Below are 19,618 nucleotides of genomic sequence, written 5' to 3' on the forward strand. Positions count from 1 at the left end.
CACCAACCAACTTGCTTCTTGCCACCATCCATCATCCCCAACTACTCGCTAGCTGGGCTGGTGAAGACCACAGCAGCAAAGATGGAACAAGGAGCAGCACCCTCCTCCTTCCGCACTCGGCAGAAGGAGCAGACCGACTGGACTTGCGCTGTCTCTACACCCGCAACTTGCTCTGCTACAGGTACACCATCACGACAGTCCTTGCCTCGCCCTTTGAGCTTGCTTCAGAACGACACCTCCTCTTCCTCCTCCTCATCCGCTCGCACAGACGATGGCCGACGAGCTTCTTTCACCGCTCCCAAACCGCTAAGTCTCGGGTCGCAATCGGTAACCACGCCAACGACAGCTTCCGCAAGCACAAGCGCATTCGATACTCCGAGAAGAGGCAAACGCACCAGTCTCTCTTACATCTCTTCCCCCTCCACATCCTCAGCCAGTGGTCGAACACGCACAGGATCCATCTCCCGAACTGCAAGAGGCTCACGCAGAAGACCTTCCCAAGCGAGCGATACAGCAGCAGACGATTGGTTGATGAGCGAAGATGACACTTCTTTTTCGCTACCTGCTGCGGCAAGAGCTATGGCTGAGAGAGATTCGGCAAAAGTCGAGGCTCAGTTTCATGATGTACGTTCCCCCACCCTCCCTGTTCGTCGCAACCTTCGGTTCTGATGTTCGATATGCTGATTTTATTGATTGCTTGAATGTAAATTTGTAGACTGGCTACAGGGAAGGCATAACAGCAGGAAAGCTTTCAACGCTGCAACAAGGTTTCAATACGGGCTTTAACGAGGTAGGTGCTCTTCTTGGTCGTCAGCTTGGTCAGTTGCGTGGTCAAGTGGCTGCTCTTCTATTTCTTACCTCCACCCTCATCCCGGACTCTACCTCTACCTCTACCTCTACCTTTGCTGGCAACACTTGTCGGGCTCGACGTGTTGCGATGTCGCCTTCTGCTGGATTCGTATTGCCGCTGTTGAAGCATCCACAATTAGAACAAGCTAGACGGGAGTTGGAAGAGTTGGCAAAGGAGTTGGATGGGGTGACGCTGGAAAAGATCGCCGAACCAGATTATGAAGCGCTGGAGCATGAGAGGGAGCATGCCGCAGAAGACGGCGGGGGTGGGGGAGGGGAGGCAGTCAAAAGGCAGACAGAGGAAGAGAGGAGAGAGAGGGTGGCGGTGTTGCAGCGCTTAGAGGAACGGGTGCACCAAGTGAGGCCGATAGTTGGTCTCACTTCCGTCTAACTTTGGCTCTACCCACCACCCTGCGTGAGGATGATAGAGAAGAGCACCTGACCTCCAGCCCCTGCCCCTGCCACTGCCGCTTCGTCCTCGCAATGCCACCTGTTTCCCCCCTCTCCACGAACGGAAATGCTCGTCTGATTCTGCTTTGACTAACGCCTCTAGTCTGCACCGCTTTGCCTCATCGCTTCTCTGCTCAGAATGGCAAGTCCAAAGACAAGCGAACCTCAGGCTCAGCCTCGCTCGATTCCACCGCCACCACCGACCCTACCAATTCCCTCTCCGCAGCAACGCTCTCCGCAGCAACGCTCTCCTCAGCAACGCTCTCCTCAGCAACGCTCTCCTCAGCAACGCTCCTCGGTCTCATAGCCGAAAAAGAACGTCGTCTGTTCGAACTGCGGGAAGAACTTTCCACCACCGAAACTCAACTCCACCGCCTCCGCAGCACATGGCAGCGTTCAGCAACTCGCGAACTCGGACTTGCCCAATCAACTTGCATCCTCGCCGCTTCGAATGGATCGCATAAGAGGGATGGAAGCGATTCAGTAGCTGATGCATGGGGAACTCTCAAATCGGGCCTCAACAATTTTTTGGACTCGATCGCAAATGCACCTCCTGCATCAGCACCAGCGCCGATAGAGAAAGATTGCAATTTACTCGGTCCAACAGGGTTGGGGGTACTGGAAGAGGAAGCGAGTGATTTAGGTAGTGCAGCTCTCTCTCCACGGTCGCCTAGATCTCCTTCGGGGGTGGGGGTGGAGGTGGATGAGGGAAACAAGTTGCTTGGCTTTAGTGTCGATAGTAATGGTTTAGCTCATTTGGGTGGGCAGGGGGAGGAGAGAGTGCCGCAGAGGCCGCCAAAGACAGAACAGATCCCAAGCTCGGGTAAATGGAGTTCTCGTCGAACCTCTGTGCTTGGTTCGTTGAGTAATCTTCAATCGAAACTCACAGATACTACCACAACAAAGGAAAGCAACGATGGAGGCGGAAGTGGGGGAGGGGGTTGGTTAGCGAGACGGTTCAGAGAAGCACAACAAAATGCATCCGATCTACTCAAAGAAGCGGAACGGAAACTTGGCGATGCTATGAACCTCGATGATCTCTTAGGCGTTACCCCTAGCCCAGCTGCCTCTACGAATTTGCAGGCTAGATCTACATCTCCACATATAACACTGGAAGAAGCATCGTTTGATAGCAACCCCACTCCTTCGCCTTGGTATGCTGCTGCGGGAGGCCTACCTCGTCGAACTGCCGATCGTTCACCAAGCCTAAATGCAGCAGACGGGCAGGGTAGGTTGAGCATCTCCACAACCTCCAGTCGTGGGTCCGGGAGAAGGAGCTTAGACGTTGGCGGAAGGAAAGGCGCAAATTCTCCGAATCTATCGCACTCTCCTCCGGTGGGGGGCGCACCTGGATCAGCAGGTGTATTCGGATTGTTTATGGGCAAAAACAGTTGCTCCTCAGATCTGCCTGGGAAACCAAGTAGTGGTGATTGGCCTGATTGGTATTGGCCCGCAAACGACGACGATCAAGACGAATCTAAAAGCAACAAGAACCGAGAATCGCTCGTGTCAATTACACTAGAAGACACGGCGAAAGCAGAGGAATAAGTACAACCTCGATCGCCTCACAGCATGCTATCTGACTTGTGTGTTGGAAAGGTGGGATGCAATCACACTACCCTCGGTCAATCAGGCTTACGAAGCAGGAGGTTTAGCTTCATCAGGACTAGATTCACGGGCAGCTACGATACTAGGATGCAACATGATCGGTGGTTGCAACTGCTCCCTCTTCTCCTTGCGCACCAATAGCTCGACTAGCTTCAGTGTCAACTCGATAAACTGCCTGCGGCGAGGATGATGGTGAGCTTGAAGATACAAGTCGCCAAGGAGGTGGGGGGTGGCAAGATAAGACAAGACGCACGGACCCACGCATTTTACGCGCGAGAAAGGTGGAGACGCGTGTAATGCCTTAGCCGGCCGAATGAAAACAAGGGGTGGCTGGTGCTGAGTCGAACGAGACAGACACATGAGAAAAAGTAAAGAAGTATGGTCCCGATAACTGGCGATCGGGGATAGTCTAACTACGATGTCACTACTTCTTTAAGGCAGAAACATATATACTCGATTGACTAAAGGAATGTGGCGAGAGCCTAGTGCTCTCTGTGAGATATATATACATGTGAGCGGCACATGACTGCTACTTAATGATCTACCATGACAACGAGCGGGACTGTGTTGCACCCGATTCTCGGTTTCCGATCAGGTCGTTCCCTCACCCGATCCCCTTTTGTATCTGCTTACGTCATCCAATATTATCTCGTCGGATCGTCATTCTCAATAACAGACACACACTCTCTACTCGGACACTTGTGAGAATGGCATCTTCTCATCAAACAACCACCTCGCTCGACGTCAAACATCCAGGCAGGTCGGAAAGGATGTCAGCTTCAACAACAGCAAACAAACAACTCTATTATGAGCTGTACCGTCGATCTTCGTAAGCATATCCCACCCGCCCAACACGTTCTGGCTCACTTGGCTCATCCTCGCTCGCTTCACTTGCAACAGCATCGGCATGCAACTCACCGATGCACTAGACGAACTCATCCAATCAGGCCACATCAACCCTGTCCTTGCAATGAGAGTCTTGAACGAGTTTGACAAATCTATTGCTACTAATTTGGCGAAAAACGTAAAGGCTAAAGCTCAGCTCAAGGTTCGTCCACCACACCCTACCTTCTCTCTGTCTCTTTGCATGTTGCTAAAGCTCTCGACTTTCTATGCTACTTGCTCTACATTGTCAAACACACTCCTCTACCACACGTAACTCGTCCACGATTTGCTTGGAATCTTGCTAGGGTCACCTCAAAGACTACCGTCTATGCGAAGAAGTTTGGACCTTCCGTGTTCGTAATGCCACTCTGAAACTCGACAATAGCGAACTTTTGGATGTGGATAAGGTCAAGATCGTTGCTTGTAAGATGGCGGATAGTACTAGCAAGTAACTAACCCCTCGTGCAAAGCATGGTTTTCTTTCCTTGCCTCACTCTTGTATACTAGCTTCTTTTGGTTTTCTTTTGCATGTTCTCTTTTGCATCTCATTTGGTTTCTCGTCTGCTTTTGCTCTGCTCTGTGTCACCAAGTCGTAGCGGAAGGGCAAGAAGAAAGAAGAGCAACGGAAAGGCTGACATTTCTGCTTCTTTTGGTGTGGAATGTCGTCCTCCAAAGAATGCATACCGCATCATATATTACACCTCTCCCTGCAGTATCAATGTCGCCTGTCAAACATGGCCTGCCTTCGCTCCTTGCTCCCCTTCCCCCTTCCCCCTTTCGCCTTCTCCCTTTCGCCTTCTCCCTTTCGCCTTCCCCTTTGGTTGACCTTGCCTTGCGTTGGCCGGTGTGCATACATTCTTGCACTCTCAAGGTGTAGAGGATTGCTTTGAGAGCGAGCATGGCGCTTTGTTGTGTTGATCCCCCCAGGTGGTCTTTCTGGTGAGAGGTTCCTTCTTTACCATCATCCACCCTCCCATCCATCCTATCATTAAATTCGCTATCGTCGCTATCGTCGCTATCGTCGCTATCATCTTTATCACTGATCTAGCTCTCTCTCTCTCTCTCTCTCTCTAACACAGCGACTCTGGGCAGAATCGAGGGAATAAGAGGCACACTACAGCCCTCTCTCGTAACACGTATCATTGTCTCTCAGGCCTTTGAGGATAGGCAAGAATGCCACGTATTCCGGTTAGAGTAGAACCCTATTCCTCGCCCTCTCGGCAACAGAGGCATTATAAAAAGAAACGAGACCATGTTCTCCGCGCACTGGGTAAGGCAGCGTATATCAATGGATCGCATTTCGCAATCATGTGGCTCTCCGCCAGAGGACATGTCGAGACTTATGCTAGCCAAGCACTGCAGAGTAGGTTGGAAGACTGGTTTGTGAAAGGAGGGATTGCGGATGAGGCCAAACAAATCGTTCAACGTCAGAGTGGGGAGATCGGTGGGAGCATGCGCATCTTCGAGGATCATGCCGGAGAAGAGCAAGGAGAGGAGGATGAAGGGGAGCAGAAGCAGGAGCGGGAGCAGGAGCAGGAAGACGTCTTGCTCGACCCCACCACTTCCAACGCGGATAAGGGAGAAGGGAGAAAGGCAAGGAGAGGTAGGCCATTAGCACCGTTAAACACAGCTATTGCGAACCAACATTTCCTCCGATCAAGATCATCGTTCCCGCACTCTACTGGGATGGTATGGGGCAACTCGATCTCCTCCCCTCCCACCCGCACACCCCTATACGAAATCAGCCTTAAGACCTTCTCCGCGCGAACCGCATTCCTAGAACTACGTTTCGGCCAACTACAACAAGGCGTATGCAAAACCGTCGCAAAAGCATGGATCAAAATCATCGAACCCAAAAAACAAACTCGTTGCCCTTACAACAAAGGCGAAGCAGGCAAACCTCACTGGTGGCCCGCATGTGTGAGGCACAAAGAACCAGACCACCTTATCAAAGCCGAAAGACATGCATTGTTGCTGACTATTTTAAGGAGCCCCAGGGTCAAGGTCGCAAGGTTACAGTTAGCTACCGCCGAAGTGGTCGCTTTGATCAAGGCTGATAAGGTGAGTCTTTTGATGGATGTTTATAGGGTTGCGCGAGAGGAAGAGAAGATGAGGCAGCGCAAAGCGGTAGCGCCGGTCGAGACGCTCGAGGGGTGGGAGCGGGAGAAGGGGGAGAAGGGGGAGGATGAGGAGGTCAAGGTTAGGGTTGGTACTTTAGATGGATGGTGTAAAGAAGCAAGTCAACCGACAAGTCAAGGTAGACAGATTGCTAGGAGTGTCACTCCTCCTTCTCCTCCTTCTCCTCCTTCTCCTGCCCCCGTCCCTAGTTCGCAAGGAGGAGGGAAAGAGGAGGGAGGAATGGAGAAAGGCAAGAAGAGAACTGCCGGTGCAATGACCAAATCTTTCTCCACCGGTGCCAACTTCAACAAACGAAGGAGTATTGCAACCACAACCCCCGCCTCCTCCTCCTCCTCCTCCTCCTCCTCCTCCTCTTCGCTTCCTCACGATATCTTCCCCCAACCTCCCCACAACAACACCATCTTCAACTACGACCCCCCGCACTCTCACTCGGACGCACTCGGCCTAGGCCTCCTAGCTCCCATCCCCCGCTCGCACTCTGTCTCCTCTGCACCTGCCCACCACACCCAACTCTACACGGGAAGGAGCTGCGAAACGTCGTCCTGGCCTGCTCAAAACGGCACATTTGCCCAAGTAAACGGCCTCACGACCCCACTCACGGCCACCTCAACCTCTATCTACCTGGCCTTGGCTGGGCATACAGACGCTGATACAGGAGAGTCCCACTATGCCCACGCGCACCATGATCCGCAGACGTTGTACGGCACATACAGCTGCAGACGAGATTTCCATGGCGTATCAGCATGATGCGCTGGCCTTCCATCTGACAGGTGGGGCGATGGGCGAGGGATGTGATTTTGGAGGTTTGGATATCAGTCAGATGGCTGATCTTGAGGATTCTAGTTGGCGTACGGTGACGGCGACGGCGACGGGTGTAGGAGGCGATATTGCATTAGAGAGTATCGGCGATGAGCAGCTTTGGTTGACCGGTCATCAACACCAACAACAACAACAACAACAACAACAACAAATGTCACACCTGTCTCTACACTTCTGTCACAACGTCTAACACACACTCGCTTCTAGCCCTCATTCATATCGACACTTTTCACACTTATCCCATCAAGATGTTCTGCAATGCATTCCAGTTTCAATCGCCCATACGAGCTGGCAAACGGACTGTCACCTTCCACCTCACCTCGATGAAAGAGAAAATGGAGGGTAGTTAAGATGTCTTCCAACCATTTCTCAAGGCCTTCAACGTTGCACCCAGTTGAACCCATCCATCGTCAACAGAACTCAAATCAATCACTCCCATCCCACTAGGAGCATGCTGCCTCCCTTCCTCACTCGCTTGTCGGCTCAACTCGTGCAACACTTGATCCTCCCGCTGGAAACTAGCAAAGAGGACGAATGAACAACATGTTCTGAGCCTAGCCAACTCGACAACGGTCGCTTCATGCCTGGATCCAGGAAAGAAAACTTCCACATGGCAATCGCAGGCAAGTGCTCTGCTTAGTGCAAATCGACCCGAGGATCGCGTGTATTCCAAAATCCTCCTAACGTCCAACTCCGGAATGGCGGTAGGCGTGGATAGGGAATGGATAAGGGAAGAGATGGAAGCAGAAAGCTCCTCGTCTTCTGATCCGGGAAGGATTACGTGGATGACGAATAGAGGTGAGAGTGTGGTGAGGAGTGTGCGCAGGCCCGAGATCGAAGCGCGATCGCGAATGAAGGTTGGGGAGAGGGAGAGGGAGAGACTGGGACGGATGGGCGAAGTGCTGCTGCTGGTGGATTTCAGGGAGCCTCGGCGACCAGAGACATGGTCATCATCGGATTCCTTCGGAGTGGAAGAGGAAGGCAGGTAGTTATATAAGAGGTAGGCGAGACCAGCTGCCGAAACTAGACCTCCAACGATAGCGATTGCGTTTGTTGCACGAGCTTTTCCCTTCCCACCACTGGCCGCAGCTATGCTGACCTTCACCTTGGAAGAATCAGATATGATTGCGAGACGCTTCCCAACATGCAATCCCGTCCAACTTGCACGCTTACCATCCACCTTAAGGGGAACACCACGCCTCTCCCACTCTTCCCAACCAACACTGCCCTCATCCCTCATGCCCACCAGGACGCTATAAACCCTCACGATCCTCCTCCTCCTCCACTCAGGCCTCAATAGGAAAAGCAACACCATCGCACCTAAAAATATCTTCGCCACCTTTGCCAAAGACCCCCCTTTCTCCCCCTTCGCATTCGCATTCGCACCAATCGCAAATGTCGTCCGCACTTGCCTCCACAAAAGGGTAAACCTGCATCTGAGCCTCCTATGCAAGGCTAATATGCGCAAGACAAACAAATACGTCAACGTACGCAAAAGATCCCTCTTCCTGCGTCTCGAATGAAGGTGTTGCGGAGTACCACTTGCACCCAACCTAAACGTAGGCTGCGGGTGATTTGCAGATGCTTGCGGATTGTAAGCTGGGTAACCGAAGAAAGGGTTGTTTGCATTGTACGGTGAAACCAGACCGTCTCGAGCAGAGCGACGGGTGCGGTGCGAGAACAACATGTGCGCCAGATGTTGCTGTACAGGCGGCTCGTCGAGATGAGGTACTTCAAGATGAGCGCAAGAGCGAGTCGGGTGGATGTACATGATTGTTCCTTCTGCTTCTCGTTGTTTTTCGAGAGCGTCTTGAGGTTTGTAGTTCGAGCGAGAGGTAGAGGTAAAGTGTGTTTCGCTCAGACGTTGCAATCGATTCAAGAGACCGCCTTGGTTGGTGTTCGGTGGGGTGAGCAGTTCTCCATCTTTCCCGCTGGCATCTGAATCTTCGCTTTCACTGGGCAGGAGTGCTTCTTCATCTTGTTCGGGTAGGTAGAGCTTCAAGTTGCTAGTTGCACCTACTCTTCGTAGCGGGGAAGCCTCTCTGTCGCTGGAGAATGGCACATGTCGATCCGGATTGCTCCTGTCAATTCTCGGACTCAAAGGTCCAACTGGAGTCATAGCCGGCGTGACAAATGGACTTACTCCAGTACTAACACTTAAGCCAACCGCTCTACCATCAACAATCGATACTCTCGCATCAGAAACACTCCTGGCCCTACCGGTCCCCGCATATCCATGTTCAGCAGCAGCACTCGAAAGATCCCCCCTCGACATCTGCAGATGTTTCAACTTGCTAGCTGCACTAGGAGTCATCTTCCACCCGCTTGCGCCTCCGCCTCCTGCGCCCGCACCTCGCTCGCCCCTAGGAGTCGAGGGTTCGCTATGTCTCGGAGTCATCGCTCGACTAGCCCAAGGAGTTGAATGAGGCGAATAAAACACCTCATGGATGCTTTCGTATGAATTCGTCCTACTTATATGCTGCCCCACTCTCGGACTGATGGGTTCGCCATTGCCTACATTAGACGCAGCCGCACGTCTCGGCCTACTATATCTCGGCAAAACATCGTTACTACTCGCATCCACCTCGACGTCCAACTGGCCACCATAACACCTGGGGATGTTCTTCACATCGAAATGCTCCTTCAACTCGTCATGACTTGGAAAGAAAATCTTGGCCAAGGCCTGTTGCGGTAATAGGCGTTTGATCAGCACCCACATCCCCGCATGAACCCATCCATAGTTGAGAACGTAAACAGCACCGACCATTCCGGGAACATGGTTTTTAAGCAAGTCGAGGAGGAATGGGACAAGTTCCAGTTCGAGATTTGCTATTCCACTCGACTGCAAATCCACCGCTATCGATGCCTGCAGTACGATTTGCTCTTTCTTCCTCTCCCTCTCCCGCTCCCCTTCGCTTTCGCCTATTCCACTCGACTGGCGATACAAATCGCCCACATAGCGACGTATAATCTCCATACTCGCAACAATACACTCCCTCAACTGATCCAATCTATCCTCCCCATCCCTCTCAAGGGATTTCAAACTTACAAGGGCACAAGGTCTACCATAAAAATCTCTAAAACAGCTATTCATCCAAAACAACGGCCGCTTCCGCACCTCCGGTACCACATACAACGAATGCAAAGAATCCAGCGATACCAGATGCAAACCAGTCCGAATACGCCATACTACGGTAGCAGTAAGAAGGTCAAGTGCCTTTGATTCGTCGTATCTCGATCGACGGAAGAAACGAAAAAGATTACAAATGTCCCCTAAATATGCATCAATACCGCCCTTGCATTCTTCATCCACATCCATCTGGCAAGAGACAGATGCAACGATCTTCGTCCTTGCGACATTGTATAGCCTTTCGACCTCGGGCCGATGGACCAAGTATTTCGAAACAAGATCGAGATGTTTATCGTGCACTGCACGAGCGTTTTTCGAATTCAGTTGGAAGAGGGATGCCATTTTCAAACTACAGCAGAACGGATAACACCGTCAGATAGTTCGACGCTTAGTGTCTTTCTTGCCTGCTTGAAAGCGGTGCGAGTATATGTTGCCAGTGAGCGCAAGTAATGGTGTAAGATGTCCAGAGTAGTCAAGGTGATTGTGCGACAAGAGATGAGTTGGGTGAAAGTGTGAAAGCGACTCAGTTCCGATTACCGAGTCCGCAGAATCCCTCGCCTTGCGTGAATAATAATCGCCCGTGTAAACCTGAAAAAAAAAAAAAGAAAAAAAAAAAAAAAAAAAAAAAAAAAAGAAAAGTACTAAATCAGCACCACAGAAAAGATAAACGGCTCAATCGTCTGCTGATTGCATGCCAACGTTGATGTATAGAGATGAACAAAGAAATAGCCATCATGTAGAGTTACAAACATACATCCCCGACCAGCTAGTCGATGCCGCGCCCAGTCGTCGCTTCGAACGGAGTGACTGTTTCGTGCCTTGTCCTGTCTGATGTCTTTGAGAAAACAAACAAGATTCTACCCGGTTCGACTTTGTCCAGTTGAAAGCCATCAAGAGCTTCTAGCACCTTGGCCTTTGCGTGATGAGCTCCGTCGTCACTACGATGCGAAAAGGAGTGATCATCACTAGGCTCTCTCATGCTTCTGCTCCACTCCTCCTCCTCCTCCTCCTCCTCCTCGTCGTCGTCGTTTTCGTCGTCGTTTTGCTTCTCCGCTTTGATAGCCAGCATCTCGACCGCAGCACTGGGAAAGGTATCCGGATGTCTCTTGCGAATCAATTGCGCCAGGATATCATCCTCAGAAAAAGCATCGGGATGCCTTGTGCAGTCGTAATGCGCCCACTTGTACAGCGCGAGCAACTTGTTGCGGTTATGCAGCTTCTCCTTCGCCGCTTGATCGAGAACGTGCTGCGAAGCTGCAATGAAGCCTGGCAACTGTTCATCTTGATCATCGTCGCTGCTGGTGATGGAGCTCTGACTGGCGCTCGGCATGCTCGAATGCACCTGGCTGAGTCGAGCTGGTGAAGCACTACCTCCTTTGCCATCGCAATCGCAAACCAGCTGCCGATGGCTGATACAAGCCGAGTCCAAATGAAGCGTAAAGATGTCCTTCAACTCTTGCTGCGAAAACGTGTCCGAGGCTGATTTCTTCTCCGAGTCCATCAGCGAGTCGGATAAACCGAGTTTCGAGATTTGTCTCTGATAGATCTTTTCGTCCATCGTGCCGGAGAGCAGTAAGCGGTAGATGTAGCAAACCTTGTTCTGACCATCACGATGGATGCGCGCCATCGCTTGGAGATCCGTGGACGGGTTCCAATCGGAATCAATGAGTACTAGTCGATTGGCACCGATGAGATTCAGACCAACACCACCGCTCTTGGCGGAAAGCAAAAAGACAAAAGATTTGTCAACCGCTTGGCGATTGAACTGGTTGACCATGGCCATTCTCTCGTCTTGCGGCGTCTTACCGTCGAGACGTAAGTAGGAATAGCGCTTCTTCCTCACCATTGCCTCGACAGTGTCAAGCGTACTGGTAAAGCTTGACACCAGCACCACCTTGTCCTCCGTCTGTGCTCGGACAGTCTCGAGGAGATTCATGAGACAGATCAGCTTACCGCTGTACCTGGCCTCATTGCGCACAAAGTTGGGCGGAAAGAAAGAGCCAAGATGGCCAAGGAGCGCCTTTGTCGGTGTTTGCCCACTCGACTCGCAATCTTTCAGCAAGAGCTCCGGAGTATTGCACAGCTTTCGCAAAACACCAATTTGCAGTAGACCGTTTCCAGGCTCACCTTGCAAGATGGACCGTACATGGTTAGATGCCAAGATGGACTGGTAGATACGAAGCTGCTCCTGACTAGGACTGCAGAAGAGCACCATCTCCTTCTTGGGTGGCAAGAAATCGACGAGGATGTCGGCAGTGCGGCGAAGAATGACGTCGTTGGTGAGACGCTTGAGTGCAGCAGCACGAGCTTGACCGGTAGCTTGGATTTGTCTGGAACAGTGCGGGGCGCGAGAGCGTATTATGGGCTCCTCAAAGATTCTCCTGAACTCGTCGTAGGTACCGAGTGCCTCGTCGTCGACAAAGGAAACCAAAGCGTGAAGTTCGGAGAGATGGTTCTGGATGGGTGTACCAGAGAGGATGATTCTGCGGTTGCAAAAGGAAAGGTCGTCAAAGATGGTAGTGATTTGAGCCTCCTTGTTCTTAAGTCGGTGACCTTCGTCGCAGACGATGAGATCGACGGGCGGATTTGCATGCTTGACGATCTCGATCACGGTTCGGAGCTTTTCGTAACCAATAACCATGACATTGTAGCTGCTTGAACGAGCGAAGCGCTCGACATCTTTACGGCCCCGGTCTTGGTCGATAGAAAGAACGTTGAGAGCGTTGTTTCCGATCCATTTGCGAAACTCACGCTTCCAGTTCTTGACAAGGGTGAGCGGGCATACTACAAGGGCACGATGGATGGTGGCTGACCTGGAGGTGTAGTAGCAATTCTGCTTTGCTAGCGTGAGAATGAGTGCGATGGTCTGGAGCGTCTTACCAAGACCCATCTGGTCTGCTAAGATGCAGCCTCGACCTTTGTCAGAGTTGGCATGCATACCCATGACGCGCTCGTAGAGGAACTTGACACCTTGCACTTGGTGAGGTCGCAATGCTTTGGCGAGCTGCGGGTCGAGCACGACATCTACGATCGGATGCCCTTTTGTGTTGTACTTTTTCTGGTGGGCGGCGTCGGGTCTTTTCATCACGATAGCGTCGGGATCGTTGGGGTCGAATCGCGGGTGGGGTGTTTTGCCTTGACCTGGATCGACAAGGCCGCTGGGTCTGGATGGGTTGGCAGAGCGAGAGTCGGTGGGATGGTCGTCGAGGCTTTTTGCTATGGGACTGCGTGCGGGTTTGCCGTAGAAGGTTTCGACTCGAGCAGGCGCGAACTGGTTGATGTCGACTGGCCTCCTGATCGCCGATGGTTTGATGGGCACTGCGAAAGGTTTCGGTGTGCGTACTGCTGTGGGTGGAGGTGTCTTTTTGACAGGGGAGAGCTCACCACGGGTGAATGCTGTGAGCTTGCGGTATTCGCGCTGGTCGATCTGCCTGTCAATCTCGACCTCTTTGCCACCAAGTGCCAGCTGGTCGCCCGATGAGAGCTGGTTGAATGGGAACCTGGCCGAGGCTACAAGCTCTTTGCCAGTCTCGGAGCAGATGAGGCTGCAGCGCTCTCCTCGGTCCTTAAGGACGAGTATCGCATCTCCATCCCATGTTTTGTGCTTCTTTGCTTGCGGTTTCCTCCATGTGCATAGGTAAAAGGGGCCGGCGGCTGCTGCTGGGCTATGTTCACTGGGTGAGACTGAAGCGGTGGTAGCTTGGTCAGAAGAGTTGCGAGCGAGGAGAAAGGCATGCGAGGGTGGTGTCTCGTTGCTAGCATCGGCAGGCGATGGTACGGGATCGGCGTCACCATCTTGGTCAAACGGCTGTGTTGGAAGTACCAGTCTGGCCCTCTTGACTGGTGTGGTGGAGGATTGGAGGAGGACTCGTGAGGGAGAAGCAAAGCTGGAGCTGGCAAGTGCACAAGGGAGGGCCCGTTTGAGACCGAGTGTAGCTCTCGGACGAGGAGGTTTGGCTTGAGCCGGATCCATGGCCATGAGCAACTTGGAAATGTCGATATGGATGGTGGTAATCGTTGATGGTGATGGTGGTAGTGATGGTGGTAGTGATGGTGGTGGTGATGGTGGCAAACGACGTCGGATGTGTCCGAGTGGGTGAGTAATGCTTTCGGGAATGATCCGACTGCTGAGCAGCTCAGGTAAAGTGCTGAGCAGCTCTCCTCTCTCTCTCTCTCTCTCTCTCTCTCTCTCTCCAGTGAGACTCAGCCTGTGGAAAAGTGTCCGTGTGTTGGTTCGGCGCTTTACGCGACGCGTGTTCTAAAGTCACCTCGTCCCCACCATCTTCTGTATAATCACAGTTGGCGTTGTGCTAAGAGAGAGTCAAAGAGTTAAGTTTAAATACACCGATATGGAGGCCACTAGCAGGCACTCTCTCAATCAGGTAGTCTCAGATAAAAGGCTTCTATTGCTTATTGTATGATAGCAACATGACTTGGAGTATATATACATGCTCTGGGCACCCATCTGTGCTTACCTTGTCGAGTCATTCCCATATGCCACATATCCACTTTCATGAGTGTTGTCATGTCAATGTATTAGTCCCCACTAGCTTTGCATTCTGCTTGTCTTTCCTTGTTGTTCTGTTTCTTCCTGATTTCCCAAACCTGTGTACTCCTGTTTGATACATCATGTGTTGGCAATGCCAATGCATCTTCAACTCCCCCCCTCAATGGCATATCCAATCCCATCATTTTTGATATCCTTGTTGTGTTGAGTCCCTTGAGAGGCTTTGTGAGTATGTCAGCCACATTGTTGACTGTCCCAACAAACTCAATCGATATGTCACCATCTTGTACATGATCCCTGACAAAGTAATATCTAGTGTCGATATGCTTGAGTTTCCAGTGCTTGGCCAGGTCCTTGCTGACCTGTATACATCCTTGACTGTCAGTGTACAAGACTGGTCTGACTTCCATGATTCCTAAATCCCTGTGTAAGTATGAGAAGAAAAGGGCTTCTCTTGCTGCCTCTGATGCAGCAACCAGTTCTGCCTCCACTGCCAACAATGCTATGCACTTCTGTATGTGCAACTTCCAGCTGACTGGACATCCATATACATATGTGACTGCCCCAGATGTGCTCCTTCATCCATTGGTAGGGTCCAAAGCCCAATTTGCATTGGTATATGTGACCACTGGCTGTTTTGCATGCTTCTTATGCTTTCCTCCAAGCTCCAGGTGATATTCGCTTGTTTGGTTCAGATACTTTAGCAGGTGTATCACCACTTGCCATGTGCTATCGATTGGCTCTGACATGTGTCATGCTAGAACTCTGACTGTAAATGAGATATCCAGCCATACCATGTTAGACACCCATAGCAATTGACCCACCAACTCCTGATATTGCTTAGCTCACTCTGGAGTACATTTGCTTCCTCTGACAGTGTTTGCAATGCTTTGCATTGGTATCCATGATTTTTCATTTGGCTTCTCCAACCATTTGCTTACCATGCTTTTAATGTATGCTGTCAGATTGAGTGAAATTTTGCTTTGGCTCCTATCTCATGTGATCTTGATACCTAAGAATTCCTTCACTGGTCCATTATCCTCTGTCTCCCACTTGCCCATGATCTCTGCTTTGGTACAGTCAACTTCCTTCCAGCTAGGTGATGCAATGAGCATATCATCCACATATGCTGTTATCACCATAAGTCAATTGTCTGTCCCCCTTGAGTACAGGCATGAAGTGCTCAACATGCAGTGAAAGCCGATCTTTTGCAAATGCATGTCTAACTCTATGTTCCACTCATGGCCTGATTGTTTCAGGCCATAGAGCCCTTTCACGAGCTTTAGTACCTTCCCTGGCTGCACTTTCATTCCAATGGGTGGCTTGAGGTAGACATTGTGATGTAGACTCAAGTTCAAGTAAGCCTGCTTTACATTGATCATGTCGACCTCCCAGCCCCATATGGCAGCAATCACTAGCACTCCTCTGATCAATTGGATGGGTGCCATGGGTGCAAAGATTTCTGTATAATCTATGCCCTCCCTTTGCATGAACCCTTGTGCTACTAACCTCACCTTGTACTTCATGGGAACCAGGTTTGCATCCATCTTAATTTTCAACACCCAACACATGTTGACTGTGTTCATATCATGCAGTAAGTCAGTGGTCTCCCATGTATTCATTGCTTCTAGCCCTTTTAGCTCTTTGTGCATTGCTTCCTCCCAGAACCTCTTGTCCTCTCCAGCCAGTGCTTCCCAAACAGTTGGGTTGAGATTCCTTTCCTTCTTCTTAAGCCCTGTCATCACTAGCCCAAAAGAAGTTTGTGCTTTGTACCTTGGCTCCTTGTGTTCCCCTTCTCTCAAGGTTGTCTCCATGCTCATGTATTCATTCAAGGGGTCTTGATCACCCTCATTGAAGAGGTCCTCCTCCATGTACCCCAGATTAGCTAGGTCCTCCTCATTGTTTGGAACTGGAGGCAATTGAATGTTCACTGGCTTCCATTCTGTTCAGTCTGACCAGCATTGGGTTTCCATGAACTTCACCAAGTTGCTCCAGAAGATGTTTGGGCTGTAGTCAGGACTGTAGAACAGCCATCCCTTTCTCTCCAAGCTGTATCCTATGAATATAGCTGGGACTGCTCTCTGATCCAATTTCTTGTTGTGTCTCTTGGCTTTTGGGACATTCACCCAAGCCAAACATCCAAACACATGCATGAGGCATATGAAACATTCTGGTGACTTTCTGAACATCAGCTGATAGGGGAACTCTCCATCAACGTTAGGGGTCAGGTTCATCTTGAATGCCGCTGCCTGGATTGCATATGGCCAAAAACTCTTTGGTAGATTTCTCTGTATCAATAATGTCTGCATCTTCTTGCCTAAGCTCCTGTTCATTTGTTCCACTTGTCCATTTTGCCTGCTATTGTACCCCACAGTGGTCTGCCATTCTATCCCTTTCCTGAGCATCCATTCCAGTGCTTCGTTGTTCCTCCATTTGGTCCCTTGATCAGATCAAATTGCTTTCAATGTTCTATTCATCTGCATTTCTAGGAATAAAATGATTCTCTTGAGCTGCATGAATGCATGACTCTTCCATAATAGTGGCTGTACATGCATGTACTTGCTATAGTCATCGACCAGCACTAATATACATGTGTACTCTGTCACATAGGATGAATCAATGATTAGATCGATATGGATGGGGTCCAGGGGCCCCATGGCTCTCTTGCTGCTACCTTGCCCCATCCTGGCAACTGTACTCTTGGATTGTATACATGGCTCACATGTCAGAGCTGTGTTTGGGTCCAATGCTTCTACAGGTTCACCTCTCAATTTGTTAATGATTGCCCTGGACTTATCTCGACCTGGGTGTCCCAGTCACTCATGCCAGAGCTGTTTTGTGGAAACTTTTGGTCTCCATTCAGCTAGCTCAAATTCTTTGTCAACCCCTTCAAACAGCAGTGTTGATGCAGCCATTGCATTTTGTTGCCATGTATCACCTCATATCTCTAGCAATCCACTCTTGTGGTTCTTTACTATTTTTAGCAGCATGCCATCTGCCAAATGTATTTGTCCCCCTTTAGGGTCTAAGGTCACATGTGCTCCCTCATCCATCAATGAGTTGGTTGACAATAGATTAATGTTGAGGCTGTGAACATAAAGAACATTTTGAAGCAGTATCTCCCCATACTCTGTTGATATGCTAACATCCCCTACAGCAGTCACTTCTAAGACTTTGCTTCCAGCAGTATATATGCACTTTCTGCACTTTCTTGGATGGATCAACATGCTGTAGTCATTAATCATGTGGAAGGTTGCTCCCGAATCCAGAACCCAATGGGTCGATTGGTCTGGTTTTGGGGGCCTTTGCCAACTCGGGGCAAGTGGGCACCAGACTTCCTATTTAGTCTGGGCAAGAGGGGAGTTCTTGGGGATGGTGACAGTGGCATTGCACTTTCTGGCACCATGTCCATAGTGTTTGCACACCCAGCAGTGAATCCTCCTTGGTCTAGTCTTAGCCTTTGAACTTTCAGCATCCTCATCAGTGTTGCTATCCTGCTCGTTGCTACCAGCTGCTCAGGTGCTTGCCTGTCATGGATCCACCTTTTGGGCAGGGATGCTTTCGATTGCAGATTGGTGCATCATCAATGCTGTGGCAAGGACATTGAAACTAACTTGATGGATGGTGGTGACCATTTCTTTGTAGACCAGATGCCAGATCATGCACCTTTGGAGTGCTGCATATATGGCATCATCACCAAAAGGTGCTCCCAGGAGGCTTGTCTCCATCTGCATGACTCTAATCTCTTGGATTAGCTTCTGTGCATTGGCATTGAACATCTTGACTTCATTGAGTTGAGTGAGGAGTGCAATTCATTGCAAGGTCCTAGTAGCTTCACTGGTCAAACCCTTTTTGATCTTCTTCCAGGTCTGGTGGAAAGTCAAATATGTCTTACTAATGTCGAGCAATAAGTAGTGAGTGTTGTACTCTCCTTCAGTGTCTAGGGTGCTATGTAGCACACCTGCTAAAGTGTTGTCAAAGGTTCTGTTCCATTTTGGATGATCACTATCATATGTGCCTTCCAAGTGCTGTGTGGCATGAGGAACAACCCTGAGAGTGGCCTTGATGAGGGTGCTCCAGCTATAGTAGTTTTGCAACATGAGTTTAGGGACTGCCTCCACGATCTTGGCTAAGGTACAGTAGTCATACCACTTGTTGTCATTGTCGGAGTCTGACTCCTCTTCAGCTTCATTAAACTCGTTTTTGTTGCCGTCAATGGCCTCGTCATTGATTCATACCTGTTGGGCCACCTTTCCCTTTCTTCCTCCTTTTGTCTTCTTAGTCACCTCACCAGCTTGGTGATCTCCTTCTCCTGCCATTATGAATGTCATGGGTTTGAGCCCCATGTTGGGAGCCAGTTAAGTTTAAATACACCGATATGGAGGCCACTAGCAGGCACTCTCTCAATCAGGTAGTCTCAGATAAAAGGCTTCTATTGCTTATTGTATGATAGCAACATGACTTGGAGTATATATACATGCTCTGGGCACCCATCTGTGCTTACCTTGTCGAGTCATTCCCATATGCCACATATCCACTTTCATGAGTGTTGTCATGTCAATGTATTAGTCCCCACTAGCTTCGCGTTCTGCTTGTCTTTCCTCATTGTTCTGTCTCTTCCTGATTTCCCAATCCTGTGTACTCCTGTTCGATACATCATGTGTTGGTGATGCCAATGCATCTTCAACTCAAAGCCACTGTTAGATCGCGATGCAATCACAAATACGAAAAAGAAAAAGAAAAAGAAAAAGAAAAAGAAAAAGAAAGAAATTGTGCAAGAAAAGATGGCATCGAAATTTGCTGCCACTCGCTGCCACTGAGCAGCAGCAAAATGACAGCTTAGAATGAGGAAACAAGTGACACTGAGCGACGCTTATCGGGAGATATCAGTCTAAGCACGGTGTTACTATATTGACATGGAGAAAGAATGAAGTGGGAGCCTCGAGCTCTCCGCTTGATATATATACAAAGTGTCGACACATACCCAGGGATGGGCGGGATCCTCCTTAATGACCAAGTACTACAACAAGTGGGGAGACAGTTCTACCCGATCCCCGATCAGATCGGCTTTGCCCGATTGCCTATCACCACCAAGACCATTGCCGGTCGACGTCATGGCACAGAGGCGGCTTATCTACTGCGACAAGCGAGAGAGGGAGAAAGGGAGAAAGGGAGAAAGGGAGAAAGGGAGTGAGGGAGTGAGCCAGTGTGAGGGAGAGAGAAAGGAGAGA

At 50.2% G+C, this 19,618-nt stretch overlaps 5 protein-coding genes across 5 annotated transcripts; 3 read left to right on the top strand and 2 right to left on the bottom strand.

Moving 5' to 3' along the window:
- Positions 1 to 81: 81 nt before the first annotated feature.
- Positions 82 to 2,847, top strand: UHO2_04869 (uncharacterized protein; the record flags this gene model as incomplete). The annotated part of the gene is made up of 3 exons (XM_041557400.1): positions 82 to 624; positions 716 to 1,219; positions 1,438 to 2,847. The coding sequence occupies 3 exons, from the start codon at positions 82 to 84 to the stop codon at positions 2,845 to 2,847; spliced, it is 2,457 nt and encodes an 818-aa protein (XP_041413334.1).
- Positions 2,848 to 3,677: 830 nt separating this feature from the next.
- Positions 3,678 to 4,244, top strand: UHO2_04870 (putative transcription initiation factor iia gamma chain; the record flags this gene model as incomplete). Its single annotated transcript, XM_041557401.1, has 3 exons — positions 3,678 to 3,736; positions 3,808 to 3,955; positions 4,098 to 4,244. 3 exons carry the CDS (start codon positions 3,678 to 3,680, stop codon positions 4,242 to 4,244), a joined length of 354 nt encoding a protein of 117 aa, XP_041413335.1.
- A 721-nt stretch (positions 4,245 to 4,965) lies between these two features.
- Positions 4,966 to 6,940, top strand: UHO2_04871 (uncharacterized protein; the record flags this gene model as incomplete). The annotated part of the gene is made up of 2 exons (XM_041557402.1): positions 4,966 to 6,504; positions 6,575 to 6,940. The coding sequence occupies 2 exons, from the start codon at positions 4,966 to 4,968 to the stop codon at positions 6,938 to 6,940; spliced, it is 1,905 nt and encodes a 634-aa protein (XP_041413336.1).
- Positions 6,941 to 7,096: 156 nt separating this feature from the next.
- On the bottom strand, positions 7,097 to 10,222 carry UHO2_04872 (uncharacterized protein; the record flags this gene model as incomplete). The annotated part of the gene is made up of 1 exon (XM_041557403.1): positions 7,097 to 10,222. One exon carries the CDS (start codon positions 10,220 to 10,222, stop codon positions 7,097 to 7,099), a length of 3,126 nt encoding a protein of 1,041 aa, XP_041413337.1.
- Positions 10,223 to 10,646: 424 nt separating this feature from the next.
- On the bottom strand, positions 10,647 to 13,859 carry UHO2_04873 (uncharacterized protein; the record flags this gene model as incomplete). The annotated part of the gene is made up of 1 exon (XM_041557404.1): positions 10,647 to 13,859. The coding sequence occupies one exon, from the start codon at positions 13,857 to 13,859 to the stop codon at positions 10,647 to 10,649; it is 3,213 nt and encodes a 1,070-aa protein (XP_041413338.1).
- Between the last annotated feature and the right edge of the window lie 5,759 nt (positions 13,860 to 19,618).

Source organism: Ustilago hordei (assembly GCF_900519145.1).
Source record: "Ustilago hordei strain Uho2 genome assembly, contig: UHO2_contig_11, whole genome shotgun sequence".
In the NCBI taxonomy this organism is placed as follows: domain Eukaryota; kingdom Fungi; phylum Basidiomycota; class Ustilaginomycetes; order Ustilaginales; family Ustilaginaceae; genus Ustilago; species Ustilago hordei.